At 33.3% G+C, this 21,448-nt stretch overlaps 1 protein-coding gene across 3 annotated transcripts; it reads left to right on the top strand.

Annotated features, from left to right (window-relative positions):
- On the top strand, positions 3,599 to 21,072 carry LOC109841323. 3 transcript variants are annotated; one of them, XM_020410255.1, is made up of 12 exons: positions 3,599 to 3,846; positions 4,240 to 4,362; positions 4,500 to 4,785; positions 5,802 to 5,920; positions 8,689 to 8,821; positions 9,019 to 9,095; positions 9,180 to 9,377; positions 9,902 to 10,091; positions 18,289 to 18,491; positions 20,152 to 20,240; positions 20,347 to 20,513; positions 20,688 to 21,072. In XM_020410255.1, the coding sequence occupies exons 1-11, from the start codon at positions 3,748 to 3,750 to the stop codon at positions 20,474 to 20,476; spliced, it is 1,647 nt and encodes a 548-aa protein (XP_020265844.1). In that variant the 5' UTR covers positions 3,599 to 3,747; the 3' UTR covers positions 20,477 to 20,513; positions 20,688 to 21,072. The 3 variants fall into 3 exon arrangements, with proteins under 3 accessions (XP_020265844.1, XP_020265845.1, XP_020265846.1); XM_020410256.1 differs by having other exon boundaries at positions 20,685 to 21,072; XM_020410257.1 differs by having other exon boundaries at positions 20,679 to 21,072.

The raw sequence follows: 21,448 nt of genomic DNA, 5'->3' as shown, positions 1-21,448 counted from the left end.
AAGTATAGTACAATATCTTATATTTTAATATAGAGTAAAATAATATTTATATTATAATAATATACTAAACCAATTGGATAAGTTAATTTAGAAGTAATTAATAGATAAAATTATATTTTAATAAGATGCCATATCATCAATTATTTCACATGAATTGTCAAATCAAAGGCTCAAATTATCTTATTATCCCACTTTATACCACTTTACTCCACTCAAAATATCCCAAATGCATTGGAACAATTTTCCCACTTGGCCCCAATTTGTCCCAACCAATAACCCTTCTTAAGAGGGTGCTTGGTTCAATAATGAGCTAGAATAGGATTAGGAAAATGATGTTTTTATGGATTAATACCTAATCTATAAAAAAATTATGGACAATTTTATGTTATCATGGAATATTGTGGAATCCTTTTTTTTTACCTTTCTATGTTTGTTTCATAACATGAAATATAGAATCCAACTTTATAGAAACCCTCTAATTCCTATTCTTTAGTTTGATTTGTATTGAGAAAATATAGAATCATTTATATGTTTGTTTTTTATGGATTTCTAAAAACAAAGAGAAAGGGAAATAAAGTGGGTGGTGTCAGTTTTTTCACCAAATTCCACCCAAAACTATTGGATTTGAGTTTCCATAACCCTCCCCCTCTTTTCAAATTTTATTGATTTCAAAATCTATAAAATTGTTATGAACCAAACTTAGGAATATGATACATTTAGAATCATTTTTTTATAGTTTTGCTCCTGTCAGATTCAAATCCTAATCCTACTCTATAAAAAGAGTGAAACAAGCACCCCCTAAATGTAGTACAAAACTTGTCGCGTAGTTATCTTTTTCCTTAACTATAGAACATTGTTTCTACTTCAAGGATTAAACCTTTCAATTGTTGTAAATATTCTGATATCTGTGGACCAATAATTTCTTCATCCACGTAACCCGCAGTGTTATCAATGCTTACCGACAATATCACAGCCTATCGCAAAGTTTCTTCTTTCTTTTTAGGGGCTGTTTGTTTACCTAAAAAAAGAGAGAAATCAAAGAATAGGAAACCAAATTCTAAGAAAAATTGTTTTAAGATTGTTTGGTTGGCTAAAAAAAGAAGGAAATTAAAGAATGAGAGATGGGTTATCACATTATTTTATTGGATGATGTGGGTGATTTTTTAAGAAAATTTATTTTGAGGTTGTTTGGTTGGCTAAAAAATAAGAAAATAAATTATAAGAAACATATTTCCTGTAATAGGTTATTTTCTTGTGTTTGGTTCATTCATAAAAATAAGAAAATAGATGAGATGCGATGAGTTATCATTATATTATTGGATGATGTGACCCGCACTTAAGGAAATTGATTTCCTAGCTTTTTTAGAGGAAATGTATGGAAATAAAATGTTAATGAGATGTGATGAGTTGTCACCATATTATTGGATGATGTGAGTGATTTTTAAAGATGAGATGTGATGGAGATGAGATGAGTTGGATGATGTGACATATTTTTTGTATTTGGTTTATTTTTAGGAGATGATATGAGATGAGTTGTGGGATAAAAATAATATTTTATTGAATGTTATTGTGAGTTTTAGGAATGCAAATGGATGAAATTAATATTTTATTGATTTCAATGTAACCTTTTCCTTTTCTTGATTTTTAGGAAACCAACCAAACATCCCCTAAGAGATCCTTGTTATCAGAGATTTAGCACTCTATTCTAGCTCCTTTATCATCTAATTAATTTTGGTCAAAAAAGTTAGATTATTCAAGAAGGATCCTTATCCAGATATAAATGTCATAGTTAATAACTTGCTATTTGTGGTGTAAGAATGTTAATGTATAGGAAATGTGGTCATATTAATATATGTAATTGATATTTGTCTTGGAGTTGTTCTACAGGGACCCCAAATCACGGGACCCAAGGGGGGACATATGAGGTGTCAACCCCTGGGTGCATGATCTACTGTTCATGAACAGTAGATCATGCATCTAGTGGTTGACACCTCACCTGTCCCCCATTGAGTCCCATAATTTGGGGTCCCCAAGGAATTTTTCATTTGTCTTGCCTCAAAATGATTTTATATATGACTTTTTTTCTCTTGGGCATTGACCATGTCTACCTAGATTGTTAAATGGCTGACCAAGGATTTTCTCTTTGGAAGGCTTGGCCCACAGGTAATAATAACTAGTATATTGGCACATGCGTTAAACATACCAAGTTATACGATTAGTCTTATATTTTTATATAAAAGTTTAATGATGACTTAATTTAAATAATTTTATTATAGGGTTCTACGTAGAAAATATATCTTAAACTGTTATTTAGCAATTAAATCCATCCTTAACACAAATTGGTTGAGTAGTTTTCTAATTGAGGGTAATATAATTAGAATAAACGATTAAAATAAAAAAATGAAAAATGGATATATTGCTATTTAATCATGTGTGCATTATTATTTCATGATTTAGAATGTTGTAGAAATAAGAAAGTTAAAAATAAAAGATTCTCTTAAAAACTTATGATCTTAATTGCGTGAGTTCAAATCCTATTCTCATGTCATGATTTAGAGACTTGTAGAAATAATAACGAAAATAAATAAAAGGAAATAAAATAAAAGCTCTCACAATATTACCATTTCATCCTCCATCTTACAATAGGAAGGAGGATAGTGTCTACCACTCATCCAACTTTTAGTACCCCCATTATGTGCATTATATAGTATTATAATTAGTTATATGATTAGTCTTATATTTTCTTTTAATAGTTTGATGATAACTTAATTTATGCAACTTTATTATGACGCTCTAAATTAAAATATACATTAATCTGTTATTTATCAAATAAATCTATCCTTAAAACAATTTTGTTGAGTAGTTTCCTAATTGAGGACAATATAATTATAGCAAATGACTAAAATAAAAAAAGAAAAAGAAAAATGGGATATTACAATTTAATTATTTGTACATTATCATTTCATGATTTAAAAATGTTTTAGAAATAAAAAAGGAAAAAAAGAAAAGAAATAAAATAAAGGTTTCTCTCAAAAAGTTACAATATTAATTATGTGGGTTCAAATCCTATTCTCATGTCATGATTTAGAATCTTATAGAAATAAGAATGAAAAAGAAAATATTTCTATTACAAAATGATTATTTTACCCATTAAATCTACTCCTCTATACAAATGGGAGAACCCAGCATTCACTATTCATGACACAGTAAATGCTACAGTAGTATTCACTGTAGCATTATTGCTACAGCAAATATAAAAACTGGACAACATGGATTTTTTTTAAAAAAATTATTTCTGTAGCACACGGGAACTGTAGTGGAGGCGGAATACTGTAGCAATTTAAAAAATAAAAAATATTAATGTAACAGTTAAACCGAGGTTACTATAGCGAAAAAAAATATGACGTGCTTTGTACGGTGTTCATACTAGTTACAAATAATAGGAAGGGCGAAAATGTCACCACTAATTATATAGTAGTATAGATAGATAACACTGTATTAAGGGCCGAAAATGGACCCCATCCAATTTAACGGACGGTCTTTCTTTTTTATAAATAGTCGGCCCTAAGTCTAGCCCATAAATTACGGTCTATCTCTATCTTTTCTCCGAAGTTAGGGCTTCTGATAAACCCTAAACCCTTAATCCTCCTTCAGTGTTCCTCATTTCTCTGAAATTAGGGCTTTTTCTCGCTTTTATCGTTAAAGTTCTACGATACTGTAATTTTTTCTTCGATTGAAGAATTGGAAATGGCTGAAGCTGCAGAAAGAGAGACGAAAAGGAGCGAAATGCTTACTCTGTGCCTCCCATCTCTCTCTGAGGATGATCCCCTTTTCTCCCAAAAGAAGGTACTTTTTGTTAAGCAATTGCTTGTGCTCGCGGGAGTTGTATTTTATTTTGATTATTTTTTTGTTCAATGAGTCCTTAAATCCCGTCGATTTCCAATCTTCATTTCATTCGATTTGATTTAGACCTTATTTATGTTAGACTTTGCCCCGATTGTTGAACCTAGGGTTTCTTTTTTATGTTTATATTATAGCTTGTGACAATCATAATAGATGAAGGTTGGTCGTTAAAAGATAACAGGTGAAGCTAGAATTTTGAGCTGAATGCAACTTCTCTTCGTGCAAGCAACGTTTGTAATTAAGCATATTCATTCATTTTATTTCAAGCTTGTACAAATAACCATTTCCTGTTGCATTTTATGAGTTGATTGTAAGATTTATTCCTTTTGTCGCCAGGATTTAGTACATGGCAGCGACCTGACGTTTAAATTTCAAGTGCCTGTGCCTTCAAATAGAGAAGAGGTGTTCCATATATTTGAACAAATCGTCAGATCTGCAAGAATATTGTATCTAGATGAGGTAATATATTGCTGCCGGCCAAAAATTTTCTTCTTCCTTCATAATTGTGAAGTGTTTTTTAATTTTTGATAAACTACTTTGTCATAATATTTTTCAACTAGAACTCAGGGACTTGAGTTTCTTTTTCTTCCACTCAGGTAGAGCTATATTTTATGGAAGATGATGATTATGGTCCCTTTAGCTGCAGAAATGAGCTTGAATCCCTTAATACAATACTCTTAATGATTAGTTCCTTGATATCTTGTGCTAAACCTGATGGGTTGGAAGTCTTGCAAATCTTACAAAATGCAACTGTGGCTATGATAAACTCTGTCGGTGCTAAATACACAGACTACATGGTTGCTAAGGACTTTCCTGTTGATGCTAAAGAGCTGTTAAAATGGGGGGACAGTTGTGGCATAAGAACAAAGCTGAAGATTGCTTGTAAGTCTGAAGCTAGACTCCTTATGTTGAGAAAAATTATGTGTTCATATCCTGGTTATCATTCCAATATAGTGCTACTTGCTAGTGTACTAAGCGTACTAAGCAACAAGGGTAAGTTACGTTATTTGGTTACACAGACTAGTAGATTTGGGCAACTTGCTAGCGTACTAAGCGAACGATTTAGAATCCTTGTAATGGCATTCACTTGTATGAACAATCCATGCAACTATCACAACCAAACAACCAGAGTTTTAGATAGATGATCATTGGAGACTGAAGGATGCTGGTAGCAGAGGAAGATAAACTTGGAAAGTACTGCATAGTGCATAGACACTTGATAATTTCTTTTGGTGGATCAACATGGTCAGGATCTATCCCATTAGAAAATTATGTTCAGCAAATGAACTATTTAAGGATGAGGTATAAATAGGACAGTTAAGGACTTCTCTGATTGGTTCAGGGAGAGAGGTAATGTAAGTATCCCTTTAGTTTTTCTTGTTACCTGAATAGGGGATAGATGAGAAATATCAGTATTCAAGGAATACGAATTTATTGATATCTGCTAATCTAGTATCAAAAGTAAATAGCAGCACCCCCAAACCGCCACTGCATCCTACTAAATACAGAAAAAGATGACCTGCATGAATATTTAACCTCTTTTGCAAAACCTGAATTAACCCATCTGGCGTCTTCAAAAAACCTTCAAAACAAAATCTGAACCAAATATTCATCAGAAATTTACTCTCAGATAAAAGTGGGCATAAATAAATGTCAAAGTGTCATTGTCAGATAAAGCTGAATCAAATATTTCAGCACTGCTGCTATATTTCCATCATTAGTGTGTGCATGCTATCTGGTCCTGTTGTTTGCAAACATTGTCATCTGATTAAGTACAATCTATTTCTGATCTCTGGCATTATTCTCATAGTTATTTCAAGAGATCATTCCAACCTTCATCCTGGGTTATTCCTGCCTTATCATTGACATTCTTATATTTCTTTTCTTCGATAGTTTAGATTTTGAAGAAGCTGGAAGAGGAGCAGTTGCATCAGAAGATATTAAAATTGGTGACATAGCTCTGGAGGTTCCTGAGTCGCTTATCATATCTGAGGAACATGTCCGTGAATCTGATATGGTATGAACTTATCTTTCTCGTGAATCTGATATGGTATGAGGTTACCTTTAGTTCTATGCTGCATTGTGGATGTTTTTGATATAACAGTTCTTAAGAAATCCAACATATCAGAAATTATCTGTATGTTGGTCGATATATTAAATGTAGACATGGATTTATAATGGCAGAGTGATCAAGAAAGCATACATATCAGAAAATATGATTCATTTTGAGCTATATAAATCAACCTTACTGTTCTTCATAAAGTGAGGTTTGTCTATTATATTATTAAATTACAAACCCAATGGAAGCGCAAACAGATTATTTATGAATTAGGTTTTTTTGCCGCTTGGTCTTGGTCACGTCATTTTATATGCTTGGGATGCAATTTATATTTTATGCACATTGGAGGAGTATCTATGGAGTACCATGCATCCAAGCATACATTGTGGCTACTACTCTTTTCTTGAAGTGACCATGCACCAGTGTTTGTAATTAATAATATCTTTGTCTTGTTGATGAGTGCTAAAGTTTGGTTATTTTTACTCTCTTTCATTAATGAGACATTAGTAAAGATTTACATCATAAAGTACATTGCTCATCCAAGCAATAATGGACAATTGACTGGAGAGAGAGCATGTCCAATGTTTTCCCTGCTTTCCATTTTTATTTATTTTTTTTGAAGGAAAGGAACTTGGGCCTCTTATCAAGAGCTCCAGCCATACCGCATCACTGCTTTCAATTCTTGCGTCAATATGATTGTCAATTGCTCGGCTATTAGGAGTTTCTGCTAGAGTAGTAATAATATGCCCTTAAACATTAAATTATGTATTTTTTAAATATTAATAGATTTAATTGTTGCGCATATAATTTATGTATCATTTTTATAATTGGTATAATATCTTTAGAAATTATTTTGTTAGATCATGCACTATGATGATCACTTGCTTGGTGATATGATCTAATTTAGAGGTTTTTTTTAACTTGTGCTTAGTCTATAGCTAAAAAATGATAACTTCATTATAACCAGTTATTATGCATGACACTAACTATGAGATGTGGACCATGTGGTGGTGGGTCTCAACCACTGTGAAATAGGATTCCCGGAGTGTATATCTTAAGCATGCATTGTGATGTGTGTATTACTAGACTACATTTGGATGTTCTAGGATGAGTCACCTAAGAAATAAAGAATTCAAATTGTTGTATGGTCCCTTTGACCTGATGATATTGTTATTTCCAATTTGATAATTTAATATGCTTTAATGTGATGATTAAACTTGCTTAATAAGCGTAATATAACCTGAAACGTTAGGTTGCTAGAGATTTTATTAGATGACTATCTAGATGGAATCCAGTGTGCTCATTATGATGAGTTAATTTATTATGCATTTTCATAAAGTTATTAAATTCTTGTTAGTAGTTGGCTTTGGAAAATATTTTCAATATTTATTTTATTATAAAAAATATTTTGATGTTTTAAAATTATTTATGTTCATGTGAATTGCAATTTAGGCATGAGCAAATAGGTTAATTTTCCTGCTCAAAAGAGTTGCCTTAAATAAATAATACTGGAAATGATTGAATGTAAAATAATATTATTTTTAAATAATTAATCTCATAGAACTTTTATGAACAGTTGGTCGGATAGGGGCTTGACTCTTAAATTGAAATTATTAATTTGATTAATAATTGATTCTCGATATGGGATCCAATTGGTCTCACTAATGTCATTAAAATAGGTACAAGTGCAATACGGTTTCATTCTATCCTTGACCATTATGGATTGAGTTTGTGAATAATTCTAAGTCGTTTAGAATTTGTTATCTACAAGGCTAGTTAATCCTATAAATAGGGTTCATATGTGGCCTTATGAAAATACAGAAAGTTTTATGAAGATAAGATGAAAAATTAGAAAAATAAATGAACAGAAAATTTCAAGAACCTATCTCTTTGTATTGCTCCTTTTCGATGATGGGTGGATATCAAATGGATGCTTTTTCTCTTGGGGAAGCTTTTCAGGTAGATCTTGAGATTTTCATGTAGAACTTAGGAGATAGGATTGACAAGCGTTCCAGGTATTCTTTTAATTTTGATTAATAGCCACGATATGCATTTTTTGCATTGTTGTATATAGTGTATCCAGCAGTTTCTCCATCCTCCACTTCCACATGGCTGTGTAGTAGAGGGAAAACAATCATGTACCCGTCAACAATAATCGGATCCCTGACATGCGAGACCCAAATTGTATTCATCAGACCCGCAGCATCCTCCCCAAGTCCATTCACAACTCGTTTCCACTTGACATTCCTGCACTGGGTTGCATTGTGGATGCGAACATGGCGTGATCAAGAAGCCCTGACATCCTTTTTGGTACTACCTTCTCTAGAATGACACGATACTGGTTTGTCATGTCAATAAATGAGTTTGTGTGTAAAAACTTCTTTTATTTATCCATCCCTGTCATCCATTCTGTGATTGTCCTCTCTCCTTGAGTTTGTGTAGGATTAACTTGTAGATGGAATAACGATATACCATAGAAGCGTCGAGATAAATATTCAAGGTACATTGAGATACCAAGATGAATAAATTTCTTCGAATTGAGTGATTATCAGATGTAACAGGGACAAGCATCGTTCCTTGAATGAGCATTTTTCTACATTATTATATGTTTTCATTTCTTTTATTATTTAAGAAATTCCTGGTATTGTGTTTCAGTTAAGACATTAATATGTATTCTTATTTGTATGATCGGCTTCTTGTTCATGTATTCTCGCATTACTCTATAGTTTGACGTTTTGAAAGAACTGGATGATGTTAGCTCTGAGACAATGTTGTTGTTGTGGAGTATGAAAGAGAGGAGGAACTCCAATTCCAAGTTCAAGATCTACTTCAAGACATTGCCAGAAAAGTTTAAGACAGGTACTTTTCTCATGCTCGAGTCTCGACAATTTCTTAACATGGATGCGAACTGAAAAAATATTTTTTGTTCTCTAAAAGAAGTAATTTTGCATATTTAGATAAGTGGTGATTGCTATCTTTTGCTTGTTTCATCAATACTAACCTTTGTAAAGGAGTCTGTCTGATGCAAGTCGTTTTTATACTGTTGACCAATCCAGGATTGACTTTTGGAATTGATGCTCTTGCTGCTCTTGAAGGAACCCTACTGTTTGAAGAACTATTGCAGGCTAAAGAGGTGCTCTTTCATCCTACTGTAGATTGTTCGCTTTAGCTGGAAAGTCCATCGTTTTTTCTCATCACTAACTGTCTCTTTCTTCAGCATTTGCGCCAGCAGTATGACGCATTGTGTCCTACTTTATTTGCTAAATATCCCAAGATATTCCCACCAGAGCTATATACCTGGGACTGCTACCTGTGGGCTTGTGAACTTTGGTATTCAAATGGCATGAAGATTGTTTGTTCTGATGGAAAGCTGAGAACTTGCCTGGTTCCTGTTGCTGGACTTCTTAATCATTCGGTTTGCAGCGTGAACTACAACCTCTTTATCTTTTCATGAAGGCAATTTTGCACTCTTGCAATCTAGAAATTTATCTCTTCTACATTTCCCCCTTAAGTTAATTGCATCTAAATCTTCTACACCTTGACAGTTTGGATCTCTGCCCTGACCATCACCCTACTATTTGGTTAGCTGAGAAAACATTGTGCCTTGTTAATGCTAATTAGATATCTAAAAATAATATTATAACATCCCTCTCCAAAATTATGTATCTGAGGGGTCAAGGAAAGAGCATACGAGTTTTTTCATGCCCTCTCAACTGGATTTATTGTGTACAGGAACTGTGTCAGTCAACAAGTTTATGACCACAAGCTTATGAACAGAGGAGTGAATTACATGCAAATCACAAGCCTAAATTGTAAAACGTGAATATGTGAAATCTGAATTTTAGGCAATAAATATGGAAAGGTCCCACTACTTTATTTACTTCTTTTTTCTTTCATTGTTTGAGTGTTTCTAATTCTGATGGTTCTGCTATATTGTAGCTATGTCCACATGTATTACGCTATGGCAGAGTGAATTCTGAAACAAAGTCCTTAAAGTTCCTTGTATCAAGACATTGTGGTGAAGGAGAGCAATGCTATCTTAGCTATGGAAGCCTCCCTGGATCTCATCTAATCACCTTCTATGGATTTCTCCCAAAGGGTGACAACCCTTATGATGTTATACCTTTAGGTGAAGTACTAACTTTTCTTCTTTCCTTACTTGACCTTAAAACAACTGAAGGATAAATTCCTGTGAAAGAAAATATCTGATAGCTTGCTATATTAGTTGCTTGCTTTTTCTTTTTTATTTGGCATAAAGAGAAATATTTCCTCACTACTTACAGTTCACAGACAAATCACCTTCAAACCTTCAGTTAGAAGCAACTGAAAATTGTAGAAATAATATCTTATGTCTTTGGACAGATCACTGTCAAACAATCAAGTAGAACCAAGAAGGGGACTTAGTGATAGCTTGAGAGCTACTCTTCGTTCAAGTCGTATTAGAATCATCCAACAGATGGAATCCAGTGGTTCAGAGAATCAGAAGAGCACTCTTCATCAAGCACCAAAACCCTAGTCCAAATTATTCTAGATAAGGTGGTTTGGTTGGGCCCGTTTGACTAGCCTCAACACAGTCTGACTGAGCTGAGCCCAGCCCGAGTTTCGGTAGAACAATCCACCGTAGTTTGGGTGCATTCCTGCTGGCTCAAGCACAAGCTTGGATCCGACAATAGGCCTGATAATAGCCTGTTACCTTGTGGCTGTGCTATAAATATTCTCGACATTATTGTCATTTTTGTCAACCATCCCATCCCATGATTAGTGTTTAGGTTTAGTTTACCATAATGTTGATTTTGCAGGCAAAAAAGGTGGCTCTAACAAAACTCTATGATAAAGATGGATTCATGTAGATCTTCAGAGTTCTGGTTTGCCTAGGATTACGACTTGTTACTGAAATTAGCTCCCTTTCTTTCAGTAGTATTGATTTTGACAGATCTCTACTTAAGAGTTCACTCAGGAGCACACCAGGTCATGACTCTCAGCCGGCCCATGTTTCCACCATCCCATGTGGTTAACATGCAACATAGGCCCATATGCATCAAAAAGTCCCCTTAGGAGTGTTATCTGAAGTAGGCTTTGAAAGTATCATGGGGGGTGAATAGGGTAATTGCTAAACTAATTCGATATTTATGCCAAATTAAAAACTTATTAACTATATCCTAGCAATATGATATACACAAGTGATAAATGCAAGGATGTAAATGGACGAAATAAACATGAACACAGGAACATGAGAGAGAGTGCGCAAATGACAATCGCAAACACAAGGCAATGATCACGGAGTTTGGTTGACCCACGACCTACGTCTCCGCTCATCCTCGAGGAGAATCAAAACATAACTACACAATCGGTTTTCAACGCTCACCGATAACGTTTACAATCTTACACAATTGTTAATACACAATACACTCTAAATGTTGGTCTAGCCCGTGTCACCTTCCTCAAGTGCTCGGAATTACTACCTCTTCTTAGGATTTACAACCGATGTCACTCTTTTTGGAATTGACCCCGTCTCTCACCAACCACTTCTATAAGTGTCATTGTGTATTACAACGTGATCTCAACTATTAAGCACAAGTAAATAATTTGTTCTCTAAATAAGGATGAGAACTTAATATAAGCTCACTCTTAATGTAACACTCACAACCCAAATACTGTATGTGAAATTCTTAAGCTCAAAGGCTGTGTGTGTAAACAATAAAATAAAATTTAACTCAAATCAATTTATCATAAATATATAAGAAACAAAATGATAAATAGCTAAAAGATGAGTTAAGAAAACTTCATCAAGAATAAGAGATGTTAGTGTTGAGGATGAAAGCCTCAAGTTTGAAATTGAAACCCTTCTCTTGTGAAAACCTTTTCACATAAACAAATTTTTGATCTTTTAAAGCTTGAAATATATAGCTCAAAAACACTTGTAAAACTCTTAAGAAAAACCAAAGCAAGAGGGGCATTTATAGCCCAAAAAACTCAGCTTATCAAAAACTAGTCGTTGGCAGGAAATACTCTCTATTGGTCGACTGAACAGTAATATCGGTCGACCGATGATCCGATTGTTGGCTGAGTTCTGGAAAGCGACACTCCGTCGGTCGACTGATAGAAGCTATCGGTCGACTGATGAGATGGTTCGATCGACTGATGGACATCGGTCGACCGAGCAGAAACAAATTAGAAAACCCTGAACAGTTTATCGGTCGACTGATGCAAGCTATCGGTCGATTGATAAGCTGTTTCGGTCGACTGATAGGAATCAGTCGACTAAGCAGAAACAAACGACAATTTCAGAGGAGTTCTTCGGTCGACTGATGATCCTTGTCAATCGACTGAAAACATGCACATATACTTGATTAAACACTAAAGTTGAATTTCAAAGTGCATTTAAAAATAACAAATAAATTCTAAAAATTATAAAACTTGGGGAAATGTTTAGAAACATGAATATAAACATGTTAGAAAAGAAATTTTTAAAATATCATTCCCCGTTTGTGAAAACTCATCATTTTGCAAAATCGATCAAAATACAAAATCTCAAAACACTTGATTTTGGACAAAATAATTTTAAACAAGTTTGAAACACTTTTCAATAAACTAATAGACTTAAGGAAAGATATAAAATAGTGTAAATAAGTCTTTAGTCCGTAAACACATTATTTTCAAAACAAAGATGATAAATATGAAACGAATGTATATGTATATCAATATTTCTATTATTTTATATTTATACGGTTAAACTTGAAAATGATAAATCGAAAACGCGTATGTGTGTAATATTTGAGCTCTTGAGTATAACACATAAAGTAAACACACCTAGACTAACAAAAAACTATACTAAGCTATAGATTTTCAATAAGCTCGACTTGGTAGGATGAAGCTCAATAGAGAATCTTTGACTTGAATGCATAAATAGTTTCATTTCGATTCCGTTAACCTCCTTTGAATATTATCGTTGAGGTATAATTCCATCTAACCTCCAACTAGAGGATCTTTGTGTAGAATACCTAATAAGCAAATACAAACACTCGATAAACGATGTTAGAAATTATTTATTAATCATCAAAACTAAATTAGATAGTAGGCTCATAAACATGAGACCTAACAATCTCTTTTTTTGGATGATAATAAACAATCTACACAAAAAGTATAAATATGCATGATACCAAATGAATATACACTTTATAATCCCCATGCATTAAATCAATAGGAAGCAAAAAGCAAGATATACTTATAAATACTTGTTTCTCCCTCTTTGTCAACATCAAAATGGGGAAAACAATAAGAGATAAGAGAGCGTAAGCTTCCCCTATTAAAAAAAAGGGTGAGTATAAAAAAAATATAGGAAAAAAGTTCCCCCTATCAAAATTCCTTAAAACATATATAAAGAAAAATATAAGGCAACAAGATGTGAGCATAGATAAAAAAATATCATGACAACTCACATTCAAAGAGACCATGAGAACACATGAAGATATATCATTATGAACGGTGTCTCAAAACATATATGTAAAAACAATTCTTAAATAAGTCATGATAATTATGATATATATATCAAATGAAAGAAGATCATGAGATGAAAATCATGAGAATCGATGAATGAAAAGCCACAAGTCCATAAAAATTTAAAATCCAAATGAAAGTAAAAAATTTATAAGCCATGAAAAGATATTTTCAAGTAAAAGCAAATCATAGCGCAAATAAGAAGAAATCATGAAAATTCTAACCCGCCTCTTATACAACAAAAGATTTTCTTGGTAAAGAGGCTTGGTAAAAATGTCTGCTATTTTAAGATTTTGTATCAATATAAATAAGGGATACATATTACTTATTTACATGATCACACAAAGAGTGATGTCGAAACATTTATATGTTTTATCCACAAAGATAAAAAAGAAGTATGCTTAGGATAAAACAAACATACATCAATTAAATCATTTTCGACAAGAAAACTAGAAAGGCAATCTTGATTCAACCCATATAAAGATTTTGCACCCGGAAAAACATGATATGGAAGAAAAAGATCAATAAATCTAGGAGGTTGCTAAATATATACCTCTTCTTCTAAATCAAAATCAATAAAAATTCATGATATGTAATGAAAACAAAAACAAATTCTCAAAAATAAGTTTGATCAATATAAAAAATTTAAAACACTATTTATTTTATATAAAAAATCAAGTTCTTTTCTAAATATGATGAAAAATATTCTCTATTTTTTTAAAAAAAGGTTCATAAATTTGTTTACGAACAAAGTCCAAACAAAAATCATCTTTTAAAGAACATGAAAAAAGGCTAAAAGTTTTGTTCTTTAAAAAATCACTTGTTTTGGTATCCAAACACTCTTGGTACCGAAGAGTTTAGGGACATGATCCCTATCAATAAAGCTCAAAGTCCTAGGGTTATGATCCTATTTGGGCATATTTTGTGCATGGGTCCGGTCATAACAATATTCACGCAAATGACCCTTCCTATTGTAATAACTAATAAGTGCAATGGAATAGATTCACTTGTTTATGTTGATCGTTTGATTGTGCACGTGAAATATTTGCAAACAAATATGGTTTTTTTAGAAACATTTTACAAATGTGAAACTTTTTTTAAATCAAAATAAAATTTGGTCAAATGATCAAAACGAGCACAATAATCACACTTGAACACATGAACATGCTTATGATGAACAATAAGTGCATGTGTATGTGTGTGTAATGAGAAAACTTTATATGATGCACAACAAGAATTAGTATTAGATTTTTTAGATTTTTGTGCATCATAGCAAAATTTTGCAAGATGGTCTTTACGATCGCAAATAGAGCATTTATAAACTTTGATATACATGTGTGCATAGTGAGTGAGTGTTTTGAAATTAGTATTATGTGACTTTGCACACAAGTCCATAAGTTTGTTCTTATTATCAATGCATTTGTTTAAGGTTGAATCTAATGAAGATATCTGATTTTTCATGTGATTCAACTCATTATTAGACACATGCATTGGCAATTGAAGTAGAGCAAATATGATCATTCTTAAAAAAATTAAATTCATTTCTAATAGCTTCTACTTCTAATAAGGTGTCATTCTTCTCATGAGCTATATTAACAATTTTGGAAGTCAAGTCAATATGATCCAATTTTAGTTTTTCATTATTTTCTTTGATGATCATATTTTCTTTAGCAATAGAATCAAATTTAGAAGCTAGCATATCATGATCGGATTTTAACTCAACATGTTTGTTTTTTAAATTTATAAAATTATAATACAATTTGTTATAGGTATGCATTAATCTCTCATATGCACAAGCGAGTTCATTAATAGATAAATCACATTCGGATTCAGACTCGCATACCTCATTAGGGTTATCGCCTAGTGACCATGTGCATGATAAAACTCCAATAACACTTAAAGTGAAATCCGTCAAAACATGTCGGATCTCCTCCAAGTTTTCCTTGATGTGCTTTTATAAATACTCACAATTTGTAAGCACTCTCAAAATGAGCAAGCTTGTTAGATATAGATGAATCAAAAGTATTAAGCAAAAATTCTAATAAGAGCTTGTTCATTATAAATATTCTTTTATCATTATTGTTCCACTTGGATTTCTCCAATGTGGGCATAATATAAGCATGATCAATTATTTTTCATAAATTAAAACGTTTAGATTTAACAAATAGTTTAAATCTAACACATCATTGAGCATAAAGAAAATCATTAAATTTTGAAGCAATATCAATGACATAGTCTAAACTAGATGCACCGTGCATATCCATTATATAAATGCAAGCAAGATGAAATAATCACAAAACTAGATTAGCAATAAATCAAAATGAGGATCTTTGACTCTAGGGGATTAAGCCACAAATCAAAGAACACCAAGCTCTGATACCAAATGAAAGTACCCTACAGGGGGGTGAATAAGGTAATTGCTAATCTAATCCGATATTAATGTCAAATGAAAAACTTATTAATTATATCCTAGAAATATGATATACACAAGTGATAATTGCAAGGATGTATAGTTAAACAATGGACGAAATAAACATGAACACAAGAACAAGAGAGATAGTGCACAAATAACAATCGTAAACACAAGGCAAATGATCACGGAGTTCGGTCGACTCACGACCTACGTCTTTACTCCTTACCCTCGAGGAGAATCTCCACTGTCTAAAAAAACTACACAATCAGTTTTCAACGCTCACCGATATCGTTTACAATCTTACATAATTGTTAATACACAATAAACTTCTCTAAGTGTTGGCCTAGTCGTGTCACATTTCTCAAGTGCTCATTACTACCTCTCACTAGGATTTACAACCGACGCAACTTCTCTTGGAATTGACCATGTTTCTCATCATTGTGTATTACAACATGATCTCAACTATTAAGTACAATTAAATAATTTGTTCTCTAAATAAGGATGAAAACTCAATATAAGCTCACTCTCAATGTAACACTCTCACAACCCAAATACTATATGTGAAATTCCTAAGCTCAAATGTTGTGTGTGTAAACAATAAAATGAAATTTAACTCAAATCAATCTAGCATAAATATATAAGAAACAAAATGATAAATAGCTAGAAGATGAATTAAGAAAACTTCTCCAAAAACAAAAGATGTAAGTGTTGAGGATGAAAGCCTCAAGCTTGAAATTGAAACCCTTCTCTTGTGAAAACCTCTTACCATAAACAAAATTTTGATCTTTTAAACTTGAAATAAACAGTCCAAAAGCACATGTAAAACTCTTAAGAAAAACCAAAGCAAGTGGGGTATTTATAGCCCCAAAACTCAGCTCATCAAAAACTAGTCGTTGGCATGAAATACTCGATCGGTCGACTGAACAGTAATATCGGTCGACCGATGATCCGACTGTTGAGTTCTGGAAAGCGACACTCCGTCGGTCAACTGATAGAAGCTATTGGTCGACTGATGAGATGGCTCGGTCGACTGATGGACATCAGTCGACTGAGCAGAATTAAATTAGAAAATCCAGAATAGTTTATCGGTCTACTGATACAAGCCATCGATCGACTGATAAGCTGTTTGGGTCGACTGATAGGAATCAGTCGACTAAGCAGAAACAAATGATAATTCTAGAGGAGTTTTTCGGTTGACTGATGATCCTTATCAGTCGACTGAAAACATGCACTGAGACTTGATTGAACACTAAAGTTGAATTTCAAAGTACATTTAAAAATAACAAATAAATTCTAAAAATTATGAAACTTGGGGATATGTTTATAAACATGAATATAAACATGTTAGAAAAGAAAATTTTGAAATATCATTTCCTGTTTGTGAAAACTCATCATTTTGTAAGATCGGTCAAAACACAAAATCTCATAACACTTGATTTTGGACAAAGTAATTTCAAATAAGTTTGAAACACTTTTTAATAAACTAATAGACTTGTGGAAAGATATAAAATAGTGTAAACAAGTCTTTAATCCACAAACATATTATTTTCAAAACAAAGATGATAAATATAAAACGAATGTATATGTATATCAATATATCTATTGTTTCATATTTATATGGTTAAACTTGAAAACGATAAACCGAAAACGTGTGTGTGTAATATTTGAGCTCTTAAGTATAACACATAAAGTAAACACACCTAGACTAACAAAACACTATACCAAGCTATAGATCTTCAATAAGCTCGACTTGGTAGGATGAAGCTAAATAGAGAATCTTTGACTTGAATGCACAAATGGCTTCATTTCGATTCCGCCAACCTCCTTTGAATATTATCGTTGAGGCGCAATTCCATCTAAACTCCAACTGGATGTTCTTTGTGTAGAATACCTAACAAGCAAATACAAACACTCAACAAATGATGTTATTGTTAGGAATTGTTTGTTAATCATTAAAACTATAAATTAGATAGTTGGCTCATAAACATAAGACCTAACAAGCTTTTTAAGAAATTCCCTTTCCTTTTATCGAATCAGGGCCTTCTGCATGTAAACCACGCATTTTCTGCGAATTTGTACACTTGTTTTGAGTTGTATAATTTTTTTTGGCATTGCTTGGTGCATGTCATTTGCTACTGATGACATCATCTTTCCCTTAATCATCATAAGTCACCTACCGTCCGTCTGATGGACTTTCGCTATCCAAACTTGATGGTCTTATTGTGCAGTTTAACTCCTCCACTGAAATATCCGACTGAATTCTCACCAATAAGTTATCCCTCTGGTTCTATTTGCCATGCCTACTAATATGCTTTTCTTTTTGTTATTTTGTTTTGTACATAACTGAATGTCAGGTGATATTTGTATTGGTCAATATAGACTAAGCGCAGGCTAATTGTGCTGTTGTCTGACTCAGATTTTGATGTCCCATCTGCTGAAAATGATAGCTCGTGTCAAAGTGGTGAACCAGCAAGAACCAGTCACATGGTGAGGGGAACATGGTTGTCCAAGAGTAGCAAGCCCCATACATATGGGTTGTCCCCTCCATTATTGGCCCACCTCCGTTCTATTTTGAGGAGCAGTGACATTGAACTCCATGCTGAGTTTCATGGACAAGATGTAAGCCCCCATTTCCTCCAGTCTTCCCATTCAATTTTCATGATGCTTGCAACTGCATATTGTTTTCTTTTGGTATGGATTTAGACTAGGTTCATCTTATCCTGTACAGTACTGAATGCATGCATTGCTCGCCATTCATGTACGCTAGGTGCTGCATAGATTGATGTGAATTGCTTACCAAATGTTAAACACTAGTTTGACCCCAGTTAAACTAAACATTAAGTGAGCTTGGGACAGGTTTGAATTAGTTAGAAGATATAAAAAGGGTTTTTTTGATATCAGTCCCTTATATCTTCCAAATCTTGAGATTTGATCCTCAATCATTGAAAGTGCTATTAGGTCCCTTAAATTATATATATTCGTGCAATTTAGTCCCTCTAATTAGTTGACATTAATTTAAGGGGAATATTCTGTGAATGTCTAGCTTTTTGTATGGGGTTTCCAGTTATACCCCTCTGTTTTTACCAACCTGTTTAACGGGTCCCAAGACCCGCAAATCCAAAGGGCAAACTCAGCTCCCCTCATCTCTTCCATTGGTATATTTTCCTCCTAGCCCATTTCTCTCAAATTATAGAATATTGAAAGATGGGAACGGAGTGATGTTTGGGGTTCGTTTTTGTTTTTGGGGGAAGGGTTCCACTGGGGTATTTTAGTAATTGACCGTGTTGGGTTAAGAACTAACCAAACCGCAATTAATTATTAATAGTAAAACTAACTGAGGTTCTTAATTTTAAGAACCCATGTGATTGAAGGACCTAATAGAAATTTTAATGACGGAAAAATCTCAAATATTGGAAGATTTAGGAGACCAATATGGAAAATAAACTCCAGAAAAAATTTAAAAAAGAAGTTGGGCGTGGGTTGGGAATTGGAAAGGTTAAGCTGTCTTTGTGTTGGCCTTCCAACATCTGCTCAAGTTGTGCAAAGTAGAATATGATCATTTGCAAATCTAGATATCATTATGCACTGCTGATGCATGGAGCCTGAATGTGTAATCCATTTCCAAGTCGTTCCCATTGGGTTCAACTTTTGAAAGCAGCATGACTCAGATTTACCAAGTGATAAGAAGCATGATAAAAGTGTGCTCCGACCTTTTGATATATTTAAATGAGCTGCAATGTTTTGTTGACTAAAAGATTTTCTCTCTCTTCATATTAAGGTGTGTTCTCATCACGGTGAGGTGGGTGGGACATTAGTAGAATTGTGGATGCGGTTTCAAGCTAATTTGACAATATTCCATTATAGGAATGAGTAAATTTTTACAGCTGGTTGTTAATTTGATATCAATTCTATATGGTCATTTCTGAAACATTTTTCCTGATTTAAGCCTCTTTTGAAGGCTACGGAGCATAGGAAAAATCTTTCTTGGATAGGGAGGATAAAATTTAAGAGAATTTTTAGGGTGTGAGCTTTCATCTTTTTTATGCATTTGAGGAACTAATTGGTTTAATATTTGCAACTTATCCATGAAATATCTACAGATTATCTGATGCTGGTGGCACCTGCTGATCTTGCTTTTTCATGCATCATACTTATTATCTCTACATGTGTCTCAAGATGCCTTTTTCTCTCTCCTAAACTTCTCCCTTGTTCTCTTAAAAGCATAGCTCTCCAATATCCTGAAAAATATCCTTTATTGTTATTATTTTTTGGGATACAGGAAGAAACTGAAAGGGCTGTTCTCGATACGCTAATCTCGGTCTTTAGTCCCATGTTGGAGGGGCTCGGTGACACTAACGAAATTGATCGGTAAAACTTCCACCTCACGTGTGTATAGAAATGAAGTAATACCATTATTTATCTTTCTTTACAAGTATATCAATTACTTACACATTTCTTTAAAAAATCTTTGCAGAGAAAATCCCAGCTGGGACGTAAAGCTAGCATTAGACTACAAAGATTTGTTAAGAAGGATTATATGCTCTGTTCTGGACTCTTGCGCGGCTGGCATAAGAGAATTAGATTTGTCTCTAGTCCAACACTAAAAGGTGTTCTGAGTCACGCCGCACTTTATTAAACAAGGTACGTATGCTTATTTAGTCAGAAACCCTGTCATAATAAAAAACCAATATAATAGAATAAATCGGTATCTAATGATCATGACCGTGATTATTATTATTATTGTTATTATTATTATCATAACCTACCGGCCAGGAGAAAGCAGCCTATGAACTAACTTCATTAAAGTTATAGCAGGAATAATCATCAAAGACTGTGGCAATTGTATAATGGGTGGGTTTATGATGAGGTTGGCGTGATGGGATTCCATGTGAAAATTCGCTGTATGTGGTCTCTCTCTCTCTCTCTCTCTCTTGATTATGTTAGCTTTAAATTAAAGTTAGAAGAGTATGGACCATTCGTCTCTTGTGATTTTGGTTATCTGTTGGGCTTTTTAAGTTACTGCGTTCGTGTACGTGTTTCTTGAAGTGGGAATGTTGGAGGGGATAAATTAAAGGCAAATTATGAACCATTGTGGTGGATTGTTCCTTTGTCCACTTTGTGTGATTGTTATGGGATTTTAATAGTTTCCAGAATGTTCGCCATCGTGGAGCTTGCTAAAATTAAGTGGCTTTTTGACTCATGGATTGTGAATATATGTACTGAATAGTTTGGGAGATCAAAAGTTGTTGAGCGTGTAGAATATTTTTTCGGTCAGAATGATGAATTTTGTTGCCTTTTAGTTGGCATCTTTAATAAATGTTGTGGTCATAGGGCTTAAAGTTCTCTGATCCTCATCAGAAATGAAGTTAAAGAATGTAGTTTAAGTAGTTACTATAGTATAGTTTATATAATACATCAGTACCTCTTTTAAAGTATATTAATCTTCTTTGATATATTTGAACACAACAACAACAACAAGTCCGTATCTTAAATGTTTGGAGTCGACTATATGAATTATATTCTTTCCATGCTGCTCTATTATGGGTCATCCTCTCTGCTAAGCTGAGCATAACTAT

The sequence above is a fragment of the Asparagus officinalis genome, chromosome 5 (assembly GCF_001876935.1).
Source record: "Asparagus officinalis chromosome 5, Aspof.V1, whole genome shotgun sequence".
Taxonomy (NCBI): domain Eukaryota; kingdom Viridiplantae; phylum Streptophyta; class Magnoliopsida; order Asparagales; family Asparagaceae; genus Asparagus; species Asparagus officinalis.
This window is presented reverse-complemented; position numbering and strand designations above follow the sequence as displayed.